This window comes from Vicugna pacos, chromosome 8, assembly GCF_048564905.1.
Source record: "Vicugna pacos chromosome 8, VicPac4, whole genome shotgun sequence".
Classification (NCBI taxonomy): Eukaryota; Metazoa; Chordata; class Mammalia; order Artiodactyla; family Camelidae; genus Vicugna; species Vicugna pacos.
Genome location: NC_132994.1, coordinates 13,932,696 through 13,957,104, shown reverse-complemented (window position 1 = coordinate 13,957,104; position 24,409 = coordinate 13,932,696). Strand labels below are relative to the sequence as shown.

The following is a 24,409-nucleotide window of genomic DNA, read 5'->3' as shown; positions in this document are numbered from 1 at the left end:
GTAATTTGATGACTATGAAACATAAGTGATGTTTATTATAGGTTTATTTTATGAAAATGCAGTTGGAAAACTTAAATACAAACAAATGAGTAATGGGTCTTAGGTATTTTAGGGGACCAAAGAAATTTATCTAAGTGACCAATTATGGATAATTTTATTATGAATTTTTATCCAAGTGAGGGATATCTAGAATCATCATAAAATTAACAGTTTATACCCCTTTTATGACTTCTTAAGACCTTCTGGTATCTGAAGGATCTTTTAAAGTTCATTTCTGCTAAATTCTTTTGAATTCATGTACTTCTTGAGTATCAGTGAAAAAGCAGTAAATAATGGGCTAACAGTACAATATCTTACATGTATATATCAATATGTGTATATTAGTATATATGTCAACATGTAAGATATAAGCATATATGTATATAACATATGCATATAATTTAGTTATGGAAATTTTATCATAAGTTAATGTCAGGAATCAGAAAACATTTGCTAGAAATTTTAAGAACATATTTATGTAAAATGGTTGGTGTTTGGTATTCCTGAATTTTGATGTATATTTAGTATAATTGAAAATAGTCATTATTTTCTTTCTTGAATCCTTAGAAGGCTACAACTTTAGTATATCAGTTTATTTTTAATCAGATACACATAGAGTATAAACACATGTGGTATATGCTTGAAGAAATAAAGTAATAGATTTGTTTTCCTGAGAATATCTCTCGTAAATGTTGGCCTAAAGAAAATTGGTAGAATTTTAACTTTGCTCTGCTTTGAAAAAAGTAGAAAATTAATCTGAAATTAGCATTTTAATCTGATTTACAGATTGTGTTTATAAAATGTATTCATTACTGTAGTGATTTATCTTTGTTTTTTTTAAATGCTTTTCAAAGATACATCTTCATCCTGAAGAGTTGTCTAATTTAATTTTATTTATTTTTTAGAAGATTTTTTATACTTTGTTGATCTTAATACTAAGGTTAACATGCAATTCGTTAGCAAATCACAAATTAGCCCTCTGATTCTGCTTCTGGTTAGGAATTTTCTTAGTTTGTCCACACATTCATTAATCTAGTCTGTACGACTCCCAGTATGCAGCTGGACTCCTGCTGTATGCAGTTAGGTGTGGCAATGTTAAACATTAAAGGTAAACTGATTTCTGCATTAGAATGAAGTTTTAACCAGTTGAATTTTAAATCTAATACAAAAACACCAAGTGTATATGGGAGTTGGTCACTTTTCATTATCAAGTGTTTTACTTGGAGAAATAATACATTTCTCACAAGTCATCTTGAGTGGAAAAATGCACAGTCTTTGTGGCCTGGCTTGATGTGAATGTAAATTTTCCCAAATTCCATTTAGAGCTAACCCATAAATTATAAACTAATTTCAATTATTTATTCAATTTCAAGACCTTTTAGAGCTAGGAATTTCATTCATTAAAGCAAAAATTTCAGGGCTTCTGTAGTTGAGGAGCAAAATCTTGATTAATTTTTATGTGGCTACAAATGTTTCTTCATTTCTCTGGCTGCTAAAATGGAAAATAGCCATAGCCTATGAGTTAGGAAAGTAAAATCGTGGGAAATCAGACACTGTTTCAAATTATGGCATGATCAGTGGAAAGAATAAGAGAACTCATTTAAAGAAACCTTCTTAAGACATTTTGTAGGTAACTGCTATGCATGATTAAGGAATATGTTAAGTTTAAGATATTTTATAAGCACTGTTACCTTTATTCTTAAGGAGATGCTGTAAGTTGCTATTAAAGAAATGTATTTTTAGGGTATATATTATTTACCACATTTAGGAGCTGCCAAATTACTGCCAGATTAGGATGAATCTGACAATTTGTGGTTTTTATACAGACTCATTGTGAAATCTCTGTATTTAGAGACATGAATCATTTACAAAAGAAATTCAGTGGATTTTCTGGCAAGAATATTTATTTGCCCACAGTGTTCCCAAATGACTAATGATACACTGTAGTGTACACACCATAGTTACCTTGTTTGCCAGTAGAAACCTTCGATTTTATGTGTTTTGGGGAGGAGTTGATATGGACATGGGAAGTAGTTCTTTGTGTATGTATTTAATTTTTTAATGTTCTGCATGTGTTGTGGGGGAAATTTTATGATTAAAGTCAAAGACAGGTAAGTTCCTTTTGAAGAAATATATTTAAAATGAATATCTTAGTGGGTCATGTTTTTGAGGCAAATCTATAAAGAAAATTTTTCTCATATGATTTAAGATTTTACATTGGTGAAGGGTTTTTAAATGTGGACACAGCAGTAGAGTAATAGTGATTAAGCCTGGGTTCTGGGGTGAGCCTTGCTGAGCTTTGAATTGTAGATCTGTTTCCTGGTAGCAGTGTGAACTTAGATCAGTTATTTCTCTGTCTTCTTGTTCATAAATAGGGCTAAGCACAGTGCCTGTTTCACAGGGGTATTATGTAGAGTGAACTGAGTTAATAAAGGGAACACATTTAGCTCAGCATTTTCAACATTGTATAATCACAAATGTACAAATATTAACAATTATCAGACTTAAATTGTAACTTAATTGGTAGTATGTTCACATGATTGACTTTAACATGTATTAAGTTCTTGATGATCTTTTTTTAAGAAAAATCTTATGTGAAGTAGTTCATATTGATTTGATTATAGAGCAGATAGAAATTTGGTAAACATTAGATGATTTTGTTATGAGTAGATGTTTAGCTCATATGCTGATAAAATAAAGCGTGAATCATCATTTTCCTCCCATCTGTGTCATCTTTGGCACTTTATAAGGAGTACTGTTTTGATTTCTTACTGAAGCCAGTGGTAGACTAAATGGCAAAGCATGAGTTTTGTGATCATTAAGAACTGGGTTTGGATCCCAGTTCTGCCTTATCTCTGGTGATCTTAAGTTCATCACGATCCCTCAACTTTGGCTGTACTCTTAAGCTTAGGTGGTGATTAAAGTACTTATCGTTAAGGATTGTTATTGTGAAGATTAAATGAGACAATGCACATAAAAGTGTTTTGGTGGTTAGGTCAGGTACAGATGAGCTATTCAAACAACATACAGGATTTTAGAAGTCCTTGCTAATTTTCTATAAGTTACCCCAAATAGTTTATAAATTTAATCTGGGTGTGGATTTTATGGTTTCTATGAATTTAACTTTTTGGGAAATTAACTGGTTAGCATTTGTGTTCACTTTGTTTTCTGAGTAAATAAAATGGAAGAAAATTAGTAGACTAGGAAACTGTTTACATTGTTATTCATAGTTTTATTATTAAGGGTTCTGAAAATGATGTTAAGGGTACCATGTGGTGTAGTGTACAAAATAATTAAAGGTTTTTTGAATGAATTTTTCTAAGTCAGTCTTTAGGAAGGAAAGAAATACTAAGCCTGTTAACTAATTGTATTCAGGTCAGAACTTTTGTGTTCTCATTGTTTTATCTTTCTCTTATATCAAAATAGGTTAATTTTGTTAAATGCTTTGAACGTTGTGGACAGTAACAGACATACATATCATTTCTATGTGTCAGGTATTGTTTAAATATTTTATCATAAATTAATATTTGATGTTCGTAACCTTGATAACAAAGGAGGCTGTGTTAGTATCTCTATGTTATTGATGAGGAAACAAACTCAGAGATTAAGCATCTTCCCAAGGTCAAAGCTAGTACATGGCAGAGCCAGGATTTGAACCCACACAGTCAGCAGCAGAGCCAGTGTGCCTAACCCTAACTAGTATCCTGCGCATCCTTTTTACATTTTTTATGGTAAAGTAAAACACTGATTTAAAATTCTGATACTGTAAAAATCTTAGCATGAAATCTTTTGGAAACTAAATTAATCTTTATAGGTGATTTTTAATTTCTTTACGTGTTTTTTGGTGGATATTGTAAATGCATTCCACTCTTAACTAATTATCAAAGTATTACAACTCTGATGGGTATGATTAATTTTGTGTGTTTTAAGTTGATCTATGAAAAAAATTAAGTTGATCTAAATAATTTTTGTTTCCTCTGTGCTATCCATGTAAAATTAGATATAAATTTTAAATTACTTTTTATTGAAACATAATCCATTTAGAAGTGCAGTTATCATAAGTGTGCAGGTTGTTGTATGTTTACAAACCAAATGTATCTATCTTGTGCAGCCAGCTCTCAAATCAAGAAGTAACATTGCTAGCATTTCAGAGGTCCCCTCCCCTGCAATTCACTATCCTTACTTCTATTTCCATAGAGTAATTTCTCTTTTTTTATATATAGAATCACCATTGTTTGTTTCTAGCTTCTTTTGCTCAGCATTATATTTATAAATTCATTCATATTTTAATTAGTGCTGTCTAATATTCCATTGTGTAAATACACATAATTTATTTTACTCATTCAGTTCTTGCTGGCATTTGAGTAGCTTTTTTTTTTTTTTTTTTTTTTTTACTATTAGGGTTAGTGCTGCTATGGATATTCTAGTTCCTGTCTTTGTTGAACATATTTGCATCTCTGTTGGGTATATAACTAGGAATAAAATTACCAGGTTTTTCTAGTCTTAGTTTTGACTGTGTTTATATAAATCTTAGATTTGGCTTGTCAAAAAGAAGAATGTCTACTGGGGTTTGTTGGGTGTTGCTTTGAATCTGTACATGAATTGAAGAGGACTGACAGGTTATCTTTGAGTCACTGAGTCTCCCAAGAATAAACAGAATCTTTTAGATCCTCTTTAATGTGTCGCAGCAGTATTTTACAGTTTTAGTATATCAGTTTAGTATATATTGTGTGCATCCATGGTTTGTTAAAATGTATTCCTAAATTTCATATTTTTGATGCATCCATTGACTTGATCATGGAACTTTTCCATAGGATTTTTCTCTGTCCTGTTAATCTGACGAAATGGATGGATTTTTCAAGTATTAGAACAACCTTGCATAAACCCCACTGGTCATTGTTTACTAACCTTTTTAATAAATTGTTGAGCATTACCATTAACTCAGAAAATTTTCTTCAAAAAGTTCTGTTTACTCCTTGCCTTACTCTCACCCCAGTGTCAACTACTGTTGTGGTTTTTCTTTTTTGACTATAGATGAGTTTTGCCTGTTGTAGAACTTTAATGTAATTACGGTGAAACATAATGTACTTTTTTTCTGTTTGGCTTCTTTCACTCAGCACGTTTTCAGATTTATCTGGATTGTGTATACCAATAGTTTATTCCTTTTTATTACTTAGTAGTATGCAAGGTATGAATATACCACAATTTATGTTGGTTCCTGTCAATGGACACCTGGACTCTTTCCAGTTTGGGCCTCTTATGAGTAAAGCTGCTTCCTGTTTAGTCCTTTTTTGCAGACATATATTGTAACTTCTCTTTGGTAAATACTAGGGAGAAGAATTGCTGGATTTTATAGAAAATTTATGTTTATTGTTTTAAAAACTACCAGATCTTTTCCCACATCATTTGTATCATTTTATCCTCCACCAACAGTGTATTAGAGTGTTGGTTGTTTCACATCCTTGCCAATATTTGGTATTGTCAGTGTTACCCATTCTGGTGGGTGTATAGTGGTTTCAGTTTGTTTCCTTGATGAGTAATGAATACTTTTTCATGTGCTTGACTAACATGTCTTCCTCTGTGCAGTGTCTATTCTGATCCTTCCTGCATGCTTTTTGAAATTGCCCTGTTTGTCTTTTTAAGTTTTTGAGTTCTAGGATTTCTTTTCAGAGTCTGGGTATAAGTCCTTTGTCAGATACATGTTTGACAAATAATTCAATTTTTAAAAATTTGGTACAGCTCTATATAGCTTTTTTATCTTTGAATTGTTTTTTTCAGGATATATCCATTTCATGTAAATTGTCAAATTTATTTGCCAAGTTATTTATAATAATATTTCTTTATCGTCCTCTTAACTCATGTGTTATCTTGTATTAGTTATTTATTGCTTTATAACAAGTTATCCCTAAACAGTGGCTTAAAATAACCAGTGTTCATTATCTCACATTTCCTTTGGGTCAGGAATCCAGTATGGCTTAGCTTGGTTAACATTTAGGTGGGTGCATCTGGCTCGAGGTCTCCCACATTGCTGCAGTCAGGCTTCATCTGGGGCTGTGGTTTTTTGAGAGCTTGATTTGGAGAGGATCCTTGTCCACGCTCACTCATATGGATATAGAATTCTGGATTGACCAGTTTTTTTCCCCACTTCCATCACATTAAGGATATTGTTCCTCTTTTGGACTTCATTGTTTCTAATAATAAAGTAGATGCTTTCATACTGGGCTGTATTTCTGCAACTGTTTTCAAGAATTTTAATCTGGTTTTCAGCATGTTTCCCACTATGTGCCTAAGTGTAGTGTGGTTGGCTACAATCTTTGTACCTCTACATTTATTTCATCAAATTTGGAGAATGTTTGACCATTGTTTCTTTAAATACTTCTATCTCCCATACTTCTCTCCTCTCCTTCTGGGCCCCAGATTAGACTTATGATAGATCTTTTCCTTCTGTTCTTCAGATTCAAAAATTTCTATTGATTTACCTTCAAGTTTAGACTCTTCTCCAATTCGTTGTTACATCCATCCAGTCAATTTTGTTTTTGAATATTGAAGTTTTTGAATTTGTTCTGTTCTTTTTCATAGTTTCTTTCCTCTGCTGAGCTTATGTGTTCTTTAATTTATTCTGAGCATATTTTTTGTTGTTACCTGAGGCATAATTATACCACCTGTTTTTAAAGACATTGCTAATTTCAACATCTGGGTTATCGCCAGTGTTGGTATCCACTGATTTTTTTTCTTACCACATTGTTTTAATTAGTTTACAGTTGACAGCAAGAATCCAGTCTTACATTGGAAAATGTAATTATATTGATGGTTAAATGATATACATCCATTGTCCCCTTGTCCCTTCCAGCAACAACCTTTTTAAAACATTAATGTTTTTACATGATCTCTTTTGTCTTTTGCAGGGCTTCTTCTCCACATTCAGTTTCATCCAAGTCATTCCGGGATTTCATAGTAGAAGAAAAAAAATCTGTTACTGGCCATAGTTCAGGAGATCATGTCAAAAAAGTGTGTTTTAAAGGAATTGAAAATTCCCAGGCTCCAAAAGTTGTAAGGTAATAAAATAAACATTTTCTTCTTTAAAATGTTCTATGGTTTACGTTCTGAAATAATCTTTAAAAATTTATGAGGCAGATTTTTATACATTGTTTCTTTTAAATTCAAAATTAACCATGTTTACTTTTTTGAAGATTTATTTTGGTATAATTGGCTTACAGTAAGCTGTATGTATTAAAAATATACAAATTAAAGTTTTGGCATATGTATACAGTCGTGAAGCCATCATCACCAACCATTCAAGTCAGTGAATAGAACCCTTATCCTCAGAAGTTTCCTCATGCCCCTTTGTAGTCTTTCCTTCCCCATCCTGCCCCCCCTTCAGGTATTAACCTGCTTCCCGTCAGTGTAGACTAGCTTATATACTCTATAGTTTTTAGATCAGTGGAATCATTCAGCATGTACTTTCTTTTTAATCTATCTTTTACTTAGCACGCATTTTGAGATTCATCCAAGTTGTTATGTGTATCAGTAGTTCATTTTTTCCTGAGTGATATTTCATTGTGTAGATATAAAATCATCTGTTTATTTGCATCTGTTGGTGGACCTTTGGGGGTTTCCAGCTTTTTCTCTAGCTATATTTGATACTGGTTTTTAAAGTCCATTGTATTTTAAAAAGATGTTTCTATTTTAAAAAGATGTTTCATATTTTAAATGCCTACATTTTTGATATTTTGCTATAACTAGCTTTTCCACCCTGGTATGTAAGTTCTCTTAATCATTGTTCAAAAGTGAACATTCTTAATGCCAATGTTGGAAGAAAAAACTGTTTCAAGTTGGCTGCCTAAATGGAATTTTTTATTTCTACTAGTATGACATCTCTCAAAGATATTAATACACTCCCTAGAATATTTTAGACAAAAAATGTAATTAAAATGTCCATTGTGACCAGATTAATGGTTTTGTTTTTCATAATGACAAACATTTTTTCACTGTTTGTCAAACCTTTTTTCCCCCTAAACCTTTTTTAAAAATACAATCTTACATCCAATTCTGATATATCAGACGGGCAATACAAACTTCTCGGACTGAAGTGAGGAGAGAGGTCCGGGCAGCATACTAGTTTAACCTCACCTTACCTGTCTCAAGCCGCTCGTGAGGGACTGTCAGTCTTGGAACAGCACTGGAAACTACTGGATTTAGATGAACTATTTAAGCATAGTTTTATTGTTGATGGCTTTCTTAGTACAGCTGTGTACATTTGCAACCAAAGTTCTTGAGCCGTTTACTTACAGTATAGAAAATCAGAGATCAGAAAGGACCTGGAGAAGTCATCTAGTCTAACTTTTCAAATACTTTAGCAGTGGAATGCTATTTTACATGGAACCCTAAACAGATAAAGTGAGAATGTTGAGGCTGTTTTGATGGGCTCATAAATACAAACTGGGTGCAATGTAAGACATTTGTAGCCTTAAGGTTGACAAATACTTATTAGCTGCTCTGGATCAGACATTACAGTAGGTACAAGAGTTACTGGGGAGCAAAATTAGCATAGCCCCTGCTCATAGAGACCTTACAGTCCAGAGGAGAGGAACAGCCTTACAGAAATGATTAGTTAAATGTGTACAAATCATTATAAAGAGGAAGTTTATCAGCCTCAACATTCAATTTATTTCTCATTTTAATTGTCTAGAATTAAGAAAATCCTGATTGAAATAAGTTGTTATAAATGACTGAAAAAAAAATCAGCTCCTCCTGGCCTTCTATGTCCAGACTACATTTGCGTACCACTTGTCCATATACACACTTACATATTTTGTAGATGTGTCTATTACATACATAATTATAATTTTAAAATGTTCTAAAGTAGTCATGTGTATGTATCATGAAGGTTTTCTATTAAGACAAATTTTTAATTAGAAAAAAGTTTTAAAAATTGGTAATTTGTCATCCTCTATGAGCTATTACAGTATTTTAAAAAATTGAGAGTAATAGTCATTTTTGATAGAAGAAAAAAAAAGCCCACAAGAATACCATTAGTTTTGTAAATTATATGATGAGTAATGTCCTATAGACCATGCTTTTAAATAGGAAGACGTGTAACTTTTCTATTTTTCTAATGTGAGGGATACAAGTCTGCCTGGATTTGTATTCATCTTTCCCTCCTTTCTTGTTCTGCAGTGGAAGTGATCCTTCCCATCTAAGGATAGGCTTTATACCTGCACTTATTTCTTAACCCCTTTCCACTTCAGAAGCCTTAAACTATCAACTATCCCTCTCTTTTCTTGTGGATGTTCAGCCTTTTCCCTTTAAGTAGACTCTTCCCATCTGGTTGTGAATATGCTAAGGTCTCTCTCATGTGGAATGGATGGAATAATTAATCCCTCATGCAACACCCATGCTTTTTTCTAGCACTAGTCCTATTATTACCAATTCCCTGCTCCGTTCACAGCCATATTTCTCAAAAGAGCCGTCAGCGCCCACTCACTTCTTAATCCATTCTGGCCTCCAGTCCCATTGCTAAACTGGAACAGTTCAGGCTAAGTTGAGCAGTGACCTCCATTATTGCCAACACCACGGACTTTTTCTATGACTCACTTATAGTTCATCTTCTCATTTCACCTTATGTTCTTTGTATGCTATTTCATGAGCTTCTTTGTTTGGTTATTAGCTATACACTAAAGACTCCAAGTTAAATTGCCTGCCTACATCTGTCATCTGAGCTTCAGACTTAGTTCTCCATCTGCCTTGATATCTGCATCCTGTTCAGACGTTCAGAAACATCTTAAACTTTATGTCCAAAACCCAACTTAACGATTTCCTTGTAGCCTTCTCATAAAACCGATATCAAACAAAAATACAGAAAAACATAAAACCAGCTGCTTCTTGATTTTCCTTCCTTGATAAGTGTCATTTGCAAGTTTCTGACATGTCCATATTCCTCAGCAATACCCAGTCTATCAGCAGGACATACCTGTTTTCTCTCTCAAGTATTTCTCAAATCCATATATATATTTTATTTCCACTGCCACCATCCTCTTTCAGACTGCTGTGATCCTTCACTTGTGTCAGCTGAAAAAGCCTCCTGACTTGTCTTGCCGTGGCCTTTCTTACTTTTCTACAGTACATTGAACTAATGTGTCCTTTTTAAAATGCAGATCCTACCTCATATGAGAAGAGCTAGAATTCTCATATGCCTTCAAGGCCCACATAGTCTGTTGCCGTCCAACTTCTTTATCTTTTAACATTATCTCTATTTTAGCTAACTTGGCCTTCCCTTAGTTTCTCAAATGCCATTTACTTCTTCCCGCCTACCTACTTTTTGACTAGTTGAGTCTGACTTCCAATCTCTGTTTAGTCTTACTACTCTTTGGAGATGTCTGACTTCCCTTACTGTGTCAGCTTCTTGTTACGTCTTCACAGCACTTCCCACTCATCACACTTACCACAGTTCCAGTAGTATCCCCTTAGCTGTGGTTTCCCTTTCTGTGGTTTTAGTTACCTGCTGTCCGCTGTAGTCTAAAAATGTTAAAACTTATTTCTGGAATTTTCCATTTAAGTTTTACATTGTGTGCTGTTTTGAGTAGTGTATCAAAATCTCTCACCTTCCTGCTTCATCTTTCCTGGGACGTGAATCACCCCTTGGTCCAGCATATCCTGTCCTTTAGTCACTTAGTGGCCATCTCAGTGATCAGATCTATTGTTGGGATGCACAGTGCTTGTGTTCAGGTAACCTTTACTTAATTGCTCCAAAGCATAAGAGGAGTGATGTTTGCAGTTCAGATGTGCCAAAGAGAAGCCATAAAGTGCTTCCTTGAAGTGAAAAAATGGAAAGTTCTCAGCCTAGTAAGGTGAGAAAACAAATTGTATGCTGAGGTTGCTAAGATCTATGGTAAGACTGAATCTTCTATCCATGAAATTGTGAAGAAAAAAGAAATTCATGCTAGTTTTGCTGTCGTACCTCAAACTGCCGAAGTTACAGCCACAGTGCGTAAATGCCTGGTTATGATGGGAAAGGCATTACATTTGTACAAGATATTTTGAAAGAGACCACATTCACATAACTTTTGATATAGTACATTGTTATAACAACAGTAATAAAATAAAACAATTATAACTCTTACTGTACCTAATTTATAAATTAAACTTTATCATAGATATGTATATGTGGGCAAAAACATACTATGCATGGAGTTCAGCTTCAGGCATCCACCAGGGAATTCAGAATGTATTCCCTGTGGATAAGGAAGGGGGCTACTGTAAACTTATTATAGTGTGATTCTTTAATGTTTTCTACTACAAGTATTTTAATGTCTGTATATTTAGCTGTCTGTTTAGTGAAAGCAAGGAAGATTGATCTCTTTGCTCATCACTGATGAGACAGTTTCTCCAGCATGTAGTAGGTGGTCAGTGAGCATCTGGCGAATGAGGGGATGAATCAATGAAACAAAATTGTAGCTGTTTCAGGTAACATTTGTTTTTTAATGTAGTGAGTTCTTTTGAATGCCTTAAAATTTATACCTTAAAGATATGAACATTAATTTAACATTATTAAAATTTTATTTTCCTTGGATAAATATTTTTATCATGGAACTTTAAAAATATTAAGGATCTGTGGTTTCATAGTTGACCACTAGAGTGTGCTGTAACATCAGCGCTCTTAATTGAGAAAAAGTTGTGTGTGCTTTCTTTGGAAATTTATTTAAAGGCGTGTATTGATAGTATGTTTTGGTGTTTGGTAATTAAGTGGAAGTTAATGTTTTAAATAGCTGGGTGCTGTCATCTGATCAGTGAGAAAAAAACAGCTTAAGTTTCATTTTTAATTTTGTCATAGAAAATAGGTAATCATAAGAGCTTTTTAAAGGAAATAATAAATATTTCACTTTATCTGTTATGTTTTATTAGGTCACCAAATTATGGGACACTTGAGATATCTCTTGGGTGCATATAAAAGTATAATACACAGGCCTGGCCTTAAATGTGTTTGAAATCTAGTTGGTAGATTTAAGTGTGCACATGTGGAAGTTAATTGAAAGAACAGGATTAAAATTACAGTAAAATATGACAGTGTTAATGAAGTCACGAAGCAATATATGACTAAGTGTTGTGCAAGTAGTTCAGAGAAGGAAAAAATGACCACCAACTGGAGTTCTTGGGAAAAACTTTGTTGAGAAAGAAGGGCTTCTATTAGTTCATAAACACTTCTATTCCACCCCAAATATTTGATCATTATATTTATAGTCATACAAATAGTATTAGAAAAATACCGATTTCATTGTTACACATTTTTGAATATAGGATGAGATTTTTAAAAGAAAAGAGGAGAAAGGGCAGTATTAGAGGAAATAGTGGAAATTAAAGCAAGAAGACAGGAATGCTAATGGTTCTTTAGGGAATCAGGGTGGCAGTGATGTAGGGCTCATCTCAGGAAATTCTTGTTTTAATTGTAGAAAATGTGATTTTTCTTTTCCCCCAAGACTAGAGAAATCCAAGAGTGGCATTGTTACTGATGTGAAAAGAAGGGTTTATGGCATTTCTGTTTGTTTATTGTTACTTCTGTGTTCTTCTTTATTCTAATGTGTTTTCTTTCATTTTCCTTTCACTTAAATACCCCCTGATATAATTCTGGGCAGAAAATAAGATTCTGTGTTTCTAATTAGTAGGAGAAAACTGCCTGTGAGACAAAAATCATTATATCAACTCTAATCTTATATAAAATACAAAATTATTTTTAAAAAGTAGTAAGCTGTATGAGCAAAAAGTAATTTAGTTGTTCTCTTAAAGTCTGACTTTGGCAAGATTAATGTTCTTCAGTTTGAACACATTCTTTGAAAGATTTTAGCCAGCCCTTTTATGTTGTTTCTGTTTTCAGAAGGCTAAATTTTATACAGATTATCTATTGAGATGTCTATTTCTGTGTTGCAAATACCTAAAGCCTAATAATGCTGATATTTATCATCTGAAAGCTCACTGTGTTTTTTATATTTAATTATAGTTTTGTTTTATTTAACAGTTCTGCTTCATTCTAAAATGAGATTTTGAGAGATTTCAAGTTGTTTGAGTAAATTTATAATTAATGAGACTATCCACTGGAAAATCATCAGTGGAAAGAATTCTAGCATTATAATCTTATCGAACAGTTTCAGTTTAATGCTGACAGTGGCCCTCTGTGAACCTTTCTGAAATGAGAACAGTAACACCTATCATATACGTTTATTACGAGGCATATATCAGATAATTTATATGAAAGTACTTTATAAATTATAAAATGTTACATAGATAACTTAAGCTCTGACTGCTTAACTTTGCTTCAACAGGCCTATACAAGATACTTTAGTCCTTATATTCAGTTCTGTTGACATATTTTCAAAGATAAGAGTTTGTAGTTGCTGCTTCTTATTTATTAGTAATTGGTTCTCCATCATTTTTGCCTTTCTTTGAAAGTGTCGAAACACTTTAGCTGATCCCTAGACACCAGGACGATTTTTGAGCTCCAGTTAAGTCATGATCTGCCATTGCTCCGCTATGTTATACTTGTCCAAGAGTTTCTGCTCTCTAGCCTTGACTGACTTACGGACCTTTCAAGGAGCTTAACCAAGGAGATTTGCATTTAGTCTGGCTAAGGTAGTTATCCTTGTTCCATTATTTATTTTACACTCATTCTAGTTTAGAGTCTCATCATCTCACCACATGCTTATCCCAGCAGCTTTCTAGCTCACCTCCTTGGTCTCTGTTTCCTTCTGGCCACAAGTCTTCTTAGACTTCTCTTATTTTTTGGATGCCATAGGTCAGGTATCCAGCAGGTTTCAAGTCATAAGACTTCATTAAAACTAAGAACCTAATAACTATACCTATTTTCATTTCATTTTTTATTTCAGTACCTGCTTCTAGAAGAAAGAAGTTACCAGTAATTCAAAAGAATAAAGAACTTAAACAAACAAACAAAAAAACCTCTGCTTTTATTCTGTTCCATACTTAAAATCCTTCGGCTTTTCTGCTTCACTTATTTATTCTCTAGTTACTATTTTCACAAACAACTATGTTCCAGGTGGCTGCTGGACATTGATATACAAAGGTGAAAGAAACAGTTCTGTGCCTTGAGAGACTAGTCGAGCAGTTCAGACAGACATGTAAAGAACAAGAGCACCACGTGTGAGGTCCTAGAACAGTCGTCGAAATGCTGTGGCGGAGAGAGAAGGGGATCCTGGAACCAGTCCTTAGAGAATGAAACACACGTGTAGTGGACTGTATTCCAGACCACCAGGGGTAGTAGAGATAAAGGTGTCTTTGTGAGAATGGAAAATACGGTGTACTTTTGTAAAAGTAAAAAGGCCTGGATTTGAGTTCTGTCTCTGTCATTTAGCCAAGCTGTGAATCAGGCAAATTAGCTAATATTCTTTGAGTATCAGTTTCCTAAGCAGTATAATGGAAACAATACATGCTTTCTTCACAGAGTATTGCAAACATTAAATGAGATAATGCATATGAAAATGCTCTTAGTGAGTTTGTTTGCCCATATCAGGCCTCAACATTTTAGTTCTTAGTGCATTTTGTACTCGTAATCCAGTCATTTCGTTTATTGAGAAGAACCTACCTTTACCTAAGCCATCAAAATCTTTAACGGTTCTGTATAATTGTACAATCAAAACCCTATCTCACATGCCACTGTCCTCAGCTTTAATGTCATTTCCTCAGTGAAATTAGCACCATATACTCTCCTTTATCTGGTGTTAATTTCTCCTGTGAATCAGTAGTACTTTGTATATATATTTTTATAAATATATCAATTATATAATCTCATGTTGTTTTATCATTGCCTAAGTACCTTTTTAAATCTCTCTTACCATTTTTTTGAGTGGAGGGGACTGAGTTTTAATCAGTCTGTTATTCAGTACCATAGTGCTGGCACATATTCAATAAATGTACGTAAGTGAATCAAAAAGTCAATATTTTACGTCCTGTTTGTTTACTTTCTGTTGTTAAACCTAGCAAGACCTAAATTCCCTCATAGCTGAAAGAGGGCATTGGGTTAATCTAAGTAATTTCTAGGTTTCTTTCTAAGCCTAGAATTCCATAGTTAGGCCAATCCGTATAGTTCCTTTGTTAATTCTTCTCCTTACAGGAATGCTTCTTACCCCTACCCCCTCTCCCCACCACCCCCCGCCCTCAATCCTATAGCCCTTTTATCAACTTCTCAATGAGGCCCTCTCAAAAGACCAAAATTCTTTTCTGTTGTTTATTATATCATTTTATATGTTATTTTCTTATGTAGTTTGTGAGTTAGGAGACAGACTGTGTCTTGAATTTTCGTCCTGTCGATAATCCTGAGAGTATCAAAATATTTACTGTATTTAAATCCCTCACAAATTTAGACTATATATTAATCACTCACAAAATTTGGCTGCTAATTACCTGGTTTCTCTGTATTTTGAAACTTGGTGCTAATTTGTCACTTTATTCATAAAATAGTATTAATGTAAAACATTCTTCACAAAGTTGGCTGTATTTCCTAATTTATGTTGATTACAGTAAATGGCTTTATGAATATTATTAGGAAAAAAGGACCATTTTTGCAAGATCTTCCCCCATGGTATTTTATACACAAGATTTTAAGGCTGCCTACAGATTTTTTTGTTCACTTACGGTTTTAAAGGTAAGTCTGACTGCATATATTAACTTGTTTCCTGAGTTAGGGCCTTGGCAACTCCTCCTCTGTATTTCTATTAATAAGCAGGTTTACTGATGTTACCAGGGGCTTTAATCTCCGGTTTTGCTATTTGTCTTGCAGATGCTCTACTCATGGTACCCCAGGACCAGAAGGCAACCATATTTCGGATGTGCCACTTGTAGACAGTCCCAAGTAAGGTTCATTGATTGGCTCTGGAACCTCCAAAGCTAGACTGCTGCTTAGCACTGAGAGAGAATATTAAGAAATTGGGAATGATGATATTGAATAGACTTAGCTGAATACTCTTCTCTGTCTACCTTGAGTTAACTTTGTTTAGTTATATTGCTTCACTGCATTACACTTTTTGGTGTTTCCAAAGTTCTCTTTACAGCACTGATCAAATAAAACATTCGTTCTCCTTGTTTCTGTTTCTCACCATGTCATTCTATAAATGGAATGCAAAAGCTTCCAGGTCCCGTATGTCCTGGGTCACAAGAAAAAAATGTAACACTGTTGAAGAGTATTTCAGAGGAGATACTGTGTGCAAAAATTTATGAAGGTCAATGAAAACTCCTCATTACTGTCCTTTCAGCCCCTGGCTGTCGTCTTCACTGACTGCTCCTTCCGTGGTGGCACCAGTCACTTTTGCATCTATTGTAGAAGAAGAACTACAACAGGAAGCAGCTCTTATTAGAAGTCGGGAAAAACCCTTGGCTTTGATTCAGGTAAATAACATGCCTAAACTTAGGGTAGGAACTGTACTACATTTCATAGGTCTCAGGAAAATTCTGTTTGTTTGCTTTGCATAGGTGCACATCATTTGTCACATTAAAATGTGAATACAGTGTAAAACAAAAACTGAAGCATTCAGCAAGTATTAATTGAAGGTATTCAGGATAATTAATTTAGAACTAATAAATAATGCTAAATATTTTTTGCACTGGTGATGCTTTGGACTGTTCTAGTTTTTAAAAGTGATCAGTAGAGAACTCGGCATTACCTAGCTGTACATCTAGCTTCTGTACCAGTAAGAGTTTTTAGGTTGTAGGCAACAGACACCAACTTAGGCGAACTTAGGGGCTAACTGGAGAGATGCTGAGCTGAAAGAGCAGAGAGCCAGGCTTAGGAAACGTGAGACTCACAGTGGCCCTAGAGAGCTGAAGGATTTAGAAAACTCATACAGTAACAGAAAGCACCTCACACAACGAGCTGTTGGAATAAATGGATTTGAATAACTATTTTCAGTTTCTTTTTCCTCCTGCTCAAGATTAAAATTCAAAGGAAGGTGGGTATCTGATTATTCTAGCTCAGGCCACAGTCCTTTTCCTTGCCAAGGGGCTAGCGGGATGTCTAGTTTAACTCCGCTGTATCGTATGCATAGAAAATGGTAGTTCCACAGCAGGAAACTGGAAAGCTAACACAACCCTGCTTAGCTTATGATTAAAAAAAGTAAAGGAAGTTTCCTTCCCCTTCCGCCTTTCCAGATTGAGGAGCGCGCGATACAGGATTTACTGGTTTTCTATGAGGCGCTTGGCAACCCTGATGAGTTCGTTGTCGTTGAGAGGACACCGCAGGGGCCACTGGCGGTGCCCATGTGGAATAAGCGTGGGTGCTAGTTCACCGTGGAGCTGAGATACATTTTTCATGGATTGTGATTGTTACAAAGAAATGCTGTGGAAAAAGTGTTCCTACAAATTTGGTAACAGATCATTCTAGGTAGAGTAAGAAAGAATCTAATTTCTTTACTGCAGTTTAAGCATATTATGTTTGTATGATTACAAAGAAATTCCTCAGAATTGTGATCTTAGTAACTTTTTATGTAAAAGTGTGTGAGGAAAAACTTTAGGTTGAGTTTAATAGAATTATTCTAAGTAATCTTAAAAGGAAAACATGAGTGATTGCAGTGTAAAATTTAAGAGTGATGCATTAAAAATAACTTTCTTTTTGAGAATGTGGGATAAATAATTTAGAAGATTTTTGCCAAATATCTGTTGTCGCTCTTCTTTTTTTTAATGTGACACTGATGCGCTTACAGTAGAAGCATCGATTACTTCTGATGCATTATGGCCAGCATTGTGTGTTTGCTACAGGAGTTATGTCTCCATTTGAGTCTTTTCATCAGGCTATGAACGTTCTAAGTCTGTTTAAAGCTTGAATGCCATACTTCAGTTTGAACAGCACATTCTCCATTTTGCATTAAACTATGGAATATGGTGGAAAGGAAATAAGAACACTTTTCTGAATAGCCTATTCCAAGATGATAGTTCTTCTATAAGACGTGGAGTTATTATGGGGAGAAGGAGGCCTTATAAAAGCCTAATTGTGAGAGAATCATTTTGTTAAAGTGTTAAAGCTTTTTAAAATAAATGCTTAATTATATGTACAAGAATTGAATAGTCTGGAAGAAGATTGGTGTATACCTTTACAATGTTACATAATCAGAAATTCCCTGAACCTGGGTTGTATGAATAGACATAGACATTGTTTTCTTTACAGTGTGCTGTTTGGGTTGTTTTTGAGTGGTTCAGTTTTGTTTTTTTTAATTGTTAAGCCTGTGCTCCTAGTACATGGACAGATTGGGAAGGTTAATGTTGTAGTTTCTGGGACATAATAAGCCTAGGAGAACATACAGGCAAATCACTGCTATCATCAGGATAATGGAAATACGGCTGAAACTAACTCAACACTTGAGCTTTAGCTCCACCCAAGAGCAGCAAACTTGTAAGCAAATGTGCAATAAAAAATCATTTTGACCCATTTCGCTGCTGGTGTGTGTGTGTGTGTTATCTTGTGCTATGCTGACATCTGTTATAGGAGGAATTACTAATGATTCCTCCTGATATCATATGTTGTAGCCAGTATTTGTTGAAGTTGATGGTTCTGTCCATTCCTTAACTGCTTAAAAAAGGGCAGTTTTCCTAAAATGCACGTGTGAAAACTTTTATATTATGTATGTTTGAGTAAATTGAGCAGCAGTGAATTTTGTACTGTTTTATTGATGTTGCTGTGGCGAGGGGGAGTGGGCTTTGGGTCTTTACAAGCCTCATTCAGAGCACTGAATGACTTTTACATAGTGGGCTATTATATAAAATTTCCTTTGAAAAAATTTTTTCTTTTTCTAGTAAAATGAAAGGTAAGCACCACTATAAACTATAATTTATAAATGATCCCATGAAGATAGCAGCCTGATACACTGTGACCAAAAAGCCCAGGAAAGTGATGGGTTTTTTCCTAACATTATTCTGGCCTACAATAATTAATTAATCTTTGATCCTATAACTTCAAGACTTAGTAGAATCCAGAAATGGGTAATATAAGGGATCAGTGGGACAGAGAGGTTTTCAAGATTGGCCAAAACAATGACAGAACTCCTTAGCCTGGAAAGGTGATAGTTATATGGGGAAGTGGGTATGCGGGTAGAGGTGTCAGAGCAAATATGCTTAGATTTGCAAAATCAAGAAGTCTACCATTCAAGTCAAGTCACATTTGCCAACAAAATACTAGGATTCAGAACTTCCTGTTAAGTTCTAAAGACGTAGCTTTTAAACTAAATTTAAGACAATTCTGCTTTATAGAGAAACAAGATCAGATTCAGTCAGTTGAGAAAGATATTGCTAATTATTATCTGGGTTGGTTATAACTCCTTTGGAGGCTGGGATGTATTTTTTTGTTTACGAGGGTTGATATCTGATTCGTAAAATTTTCAATCTGAAGAAGTCTAATAGATCAACCTTGTATGTTCTCTTTAGTTTATAAACTGACGAAAGTGAGTGAACTCAAGAGAAGGTAATTAATGAGAATGAAGTCTTCTGTCTTTTCAGTCTGGTTCCCCTACAACTACAGGAGACTGCCTCTTAGAAACTGCTAGTTGTCTATAGCAGTTCAGCCAAGACAAAGAAAACAGTAAAAAGCACTTAGTAAAAATAAATGTAACCCAGAAGCTCCCAGAATTGGCAGTATAAGAGATGTTTTAAGAACAGACTACAACAAACTTCCACCAAGGAACTGAGAACAAGTGACGCAAGATATTCACGGTAATGTTTATGTATCTTTTTTGCAGGAGATGATGCAGAATCATGTAAGATGCCACAGCAACCGGTCTTTCCTGCACACATCACCATCAAAGTCTATCTTAGACCCCGTATACCTACTTAATTTTCTTAGATGTCCCTAGTCGGCTGCTTTCTTGCCATCCTCAAAGTCTCCGATCTTTTTTATTTTCTCTTACCTCAATTCCGTCTCTCTTATTTCTCTTATCTGTCATTGTCACAAGTCGTTCAGGCTGAACTTTTGGATTCTTCTTTGTGTCCCTCCCCATTTTGCCCCCACATTTACTGTCCAACTCCTATCAATTCTGTCACTACAATATCTTTTATTTAATTCTTTCCATTTCATTCTAATCACTATTACTATAGTAGTAGTTACTGTAATTACTATAGTAATATAAATAGGTAGTATAAATAATTACTAGAGTAATAGTAATACTTATATGTCCTTAAGTCTTTCCAAAATCTCTCAGACTTTTTAGTGTCAGGACCCCTTTATTCAGATTAAAATTACTGAGGGCCCTGAAGAGCTTTTGTTTATACTGATTATATCTAGTCATATTTAATGTATTCCAAATTAGAATAAACTTTAAACATTTAATTCATTTAAAAATCATAAACCAACACTAACATAAATGACATTTTTAATGAAAATGTAACTTTTACAAAACAAGAATGGTCTTGTTTTATATTTTCATATATAAAAATACGTAACAGTATTTTAGATTTAGGTCTTTACTGCCACGTTTAATAGAGAACTCCTAAGATTCTCATCTGCTTCTTCATGTAATCTGTTGTGGTAACATATGTCTGGAAAACATGACTGAGATTGGAAAATGCAAATAACTTGTCATGAAAATAGTGTCAATCTCTCCAGCTCCTGAAAGGCTGAGGAAGTGGTTGAGAACCACTTGACTGCTGAAGTCCCTTACCTGTTGAGCTCTGTAACTGCTACCCCATTCTCCATCTCCTTGGTTAAAGATGTTAAACTCCTTAACTAAACTCCTCAAACTAATACCCCCAGAGTGTACATCTTGTCTCTTTCCCGCTCTGAAAATTTAAGTTACTCCCTCTATACTTCAAGTAAGTTCATACTTCCTCAGCTTGGCCTTCAAGCGAAAAAAAATTGTTTTGGATCTATACATGTAGTGATTGAGCCAAATCTGACCTGATGATTCTCCCAAATGGGCTTCAAGCTTTGCTCATGCAGATCTCTACCTAAATGTTTCTTTCTCCTCACCTGTAGAAATTGTACCCATTTATGATGAAGGCAACCCCAGTTCTATTTCCTTTATAAAGTTTTTCTTGGCTTTTTTCTTCTCATATGCCCTCAAAAATAAAATAAAACCAGTAGCATTCATGGATCAATTATGCTCCCATTTCCTCTCAACACTGTATTCCTTTTAGGGAACTTGTCGTACTGTGTTACATTTTTCTGTTAGCCTTTATCTTTTACTAAATCATTTATATTTTGAAGGCATAGATAGACTAGGCATTCTTTTCTTTCTTATGTGTTTAAATCTTGAACCGTAACACAAAACAGATTAAGTGCACAAGACAAAAATGTTTAGTTCAGTAATTTACTCGTAAGAAGTGGACCACTAATAGCACCCTGGAAAGAGGTGCTGGATTTGACTGCTAATATTTCATGCAAGATTTTTCGCTTCTGTAATTCATGGTATTGGTCTGTGGTTTTTTTTCCTCTTGCTGTCTTTCTCTAGCTTTGGAATCAATTTAATAATGGTTTTATACCATACCAAAACAATCTACAGATTTAATGTGATCCCTATCAAATTACCCAGGACATTTTTCACAGAACTAGGACAAATAATCCTAAAATTTATATATAACCACAGAAGACCTAGAACTGCCAAAGCAATACTGAAAAAAAAGATTGAAGCTGGAGGCATAACCCTTTCAGGCTTCAGATAATACTACAAAGCTACAGTAATTAAAACAGCATGGTATTGGCACAAAAACAGACATATGGATCAATGGAACAGAATAAAGAGCCCAGAACTAAGCCCAGACACCTACTGTCAGTTAATCTTCGACAAAGGAGGCAAGACTATACGATGGAGAAAAGACAGTCTTTTTGGCAAATGGTGTTGGGAGAACTAGACTGCTGCATGTAAATTAATGAAGTTAGAACACTCCCTCACACCATACACTTAAATACTTAAACATGTAAGATAAGACATGATAAGCCTCCTAGAAGAAAACATAGGCAAAACATTATCTGACAAATCTTAGCAATATTCTCCTAGGGCAGTCTATCCAGGCAACAGGAATAAAAGCAAGAATAAACAAATGGGACCTAACTAAACTTACAAGCTTTTGCACAGCAAAGGAAACCATAAACAAAAAGACAACCTATAGAATGGGAGAAAATATTTTCAAATGACAGGACTGACAGGAGCTTAAGTTCCAGAATATAGAAACAGCTCATACAACTCAATAACAAAAAGACTAACAACCCAAGCAAAAAAATGGGCAAAAGACCCTAAACAGACATTTCTCCAGTGAAGACATACAGATGACCATGAAAAGATGCTCAATATTGCCAATTATCAGAGAAATGCAAATCAAAACTACATTGAGATATCACCTTATACCAGTCAGAATGGCCATCATTCAAAAGTCCACAAATGATAAATGCTGGAGAAGGTTTAGAGAAAAGAGAACCCTCCTCCGCTGCTGGGAATGTAATTTGGTGCAGCCACTGTGGAAAACAGTATGGGGGTTCCTTAAAACACTAAAAATAGAGTTACCATATGATCTAGCAATCCCACTCCTAGGCATATACCCAGAGAAAACTAATTCAAAAAGATACATGTATCCCAATGTTCACAGCAACACCATTTCCGATAGCCAAGACAAAGAAGCAACCTAAATGTCCCACAGATGACTGGATAAAGAAGTTGTGGTGTATATATACAATGGACTACTCAGCCATAAAAAAGAAGGAAATAATGCCATTTGCAGCAACATGGATGGACCTAGAGATTATTACACTAAGTGAAGTAAGTCAGAGAAAGACAAATATCATATATCACTTATATGTGGAATCTTTAAAAAATGACACAAATGAACTTTTCTTTACAAAACAGAAAGACTCAGAAAACAAACTTACAGCTACCAAAGGGGAAATTGGGTGGGTGGGGGGGAATAAATTAGGAGTTTGAGATTAGCAGATACAACATACTATATATAAAATAGATAGGGTCCTACTGTATAGCATAGGGAACTATATTCAATAGCTTGTAAATAACCTATAATGAAAAAGACTAGGAAAAATACATATAAGTGAATCACTATACTGTACACTAAAAACTAACACAGCATTGTAAATCAACTATACAAAAAAATAATGGCCTCAGAATGAATTGAGAAGTAGGCTCTCTTCTGTGTTCTGGAAATGTTTATAAAGATTGACATTATTTATTTAAATGTTTCATAGAATTAACCAAGGAAGCCATCTGAGTATGGGCTTTTCTTTGTGGGACAATTTTTAATTATTAATTCAGTTACTTTCTCTTTACATGTTACAGGTCTGTTAAGATTTTCTATATCTGAGTCATTTTCAATTATTTATGTCTCTAGGAATTTTTCCAGTTCATCTAAATCGTCTGGTTTGTTGGCATAAAGTTGTTCACAGCATTTCCATCTAATCCTTTCAATTTTTGTAACGTTGGTGGTGAGGTCCCCACTTTCATTCTTGATTTTAGTAGTCTGTTTCTCCTTTTTTCCCCTTGACCATATCCCCTTTATTGTTCCAGAGAACCAACTTTGGGGTTTCCTTTGATCTTTTCTCTATTTTTCTTTTTCCCATTTGTTTCAACCCTGATCTTTATTATTTCCTTTTTTTCTCCTTGCTTTAGCTTTAATTTGCTGTTCTTTTTCTAGATGTTTAAGCTTTAATTACTGATTTAAGATCTTCTTTCCAAATATAGGCATTTAAAGCTGTAAATTTACCAGTAAGCACTATTTTAGCTGCATTCCCTAAGTTGTTAGATGTTGTACTTTCATTTTCATTCAGTTCAAAATATTTAAAAATTTATTTTTGATTTCCTGTTTGAACCAGGGATTACTCTAAAGTTGTATTATTTAATTTCAAAATATTTGGGAATTTTCCCCAATATCCTTTTGTTGTTGATTTCTAATTTAATTTTATTAAATTTGGAGAACTTATTTTGTATTGTTTCAAGTAATTTTAAATTTATTAAGACATCTTTTATCTAATATATGGTCTATCCTAGAGAAAGTTTTATGGCATTCAAGAGAAGAATATGACTGAATTGACATCAACCTCTTATGAAATGGTAGCTTACAGGACTTTGTATGTTTCCTATGTTGAGGATACAAATTTGTTACCTAAATAAAGAACATGAATAGATGCTGAAGAGCAAAAGGGGTGAACCAAGCTGGATACCTTCTATTGGCACCTCAGATCCATTCTGTTCTTGTCCCCACTATTATATCTTTTGAGGTTGAACTCTTAGGACTTCATCAACCAGCTCATTTTTTCCTCTGGCTTCTGGTTACATTAGCCAGTTGGGAGCACTAGCATAATATCAGCATATTGACTGGAGGAGAGTAAGAAGCTCCCCCGCAAACACACATCACCACCTCCATGGAGTTGCTATGAGCTACACTCCTC

The 24,409-nt window shown here is 34.4% G+C and overlaps 1 protein-coding gene across 3 annotated transcripts in view; it reads left to right on the top strand.

The window, feature by feature from the left end:
• The window catches only part of IBTK (inhibitor of Bruton tyrosine kinase), a 79,892-nt gene extending 61,432 nt beyond the window's left edge, over nucleotides 1–18,460 (top strand). For all 3 annotated transcript variants that reach the window (XM_006214345.4, XM_072965539.1, XM_072965540.1), the window contains 4 exons: nucleotides 6,945–7,094; nucleotides 15,824–15,895; nucleotides 16,296–16,428; nucleotides 17,188–18,460. In XM_006214345.4, the coding sequence (XP_006214407.2) occupies nucleotides 6,945–7,094; nucleotides 15,824–15,895; nucleotides 16,296–16,428; nucleotides 17,188–17,319 (487 nt within the window). In that variant the 3' untranslated portion in view covers nucleotides 17,320–18,460. The remainder of the gene's footprint in view (nucleotides 1–6,944; nucleotides 7,095–15,823; nucleotides 15,896–16,295; nucleotides 16,429–17,187) is intronic.
• Nucleotides 18,461–24,409: the final 5,949 nt, after the last annotated feature.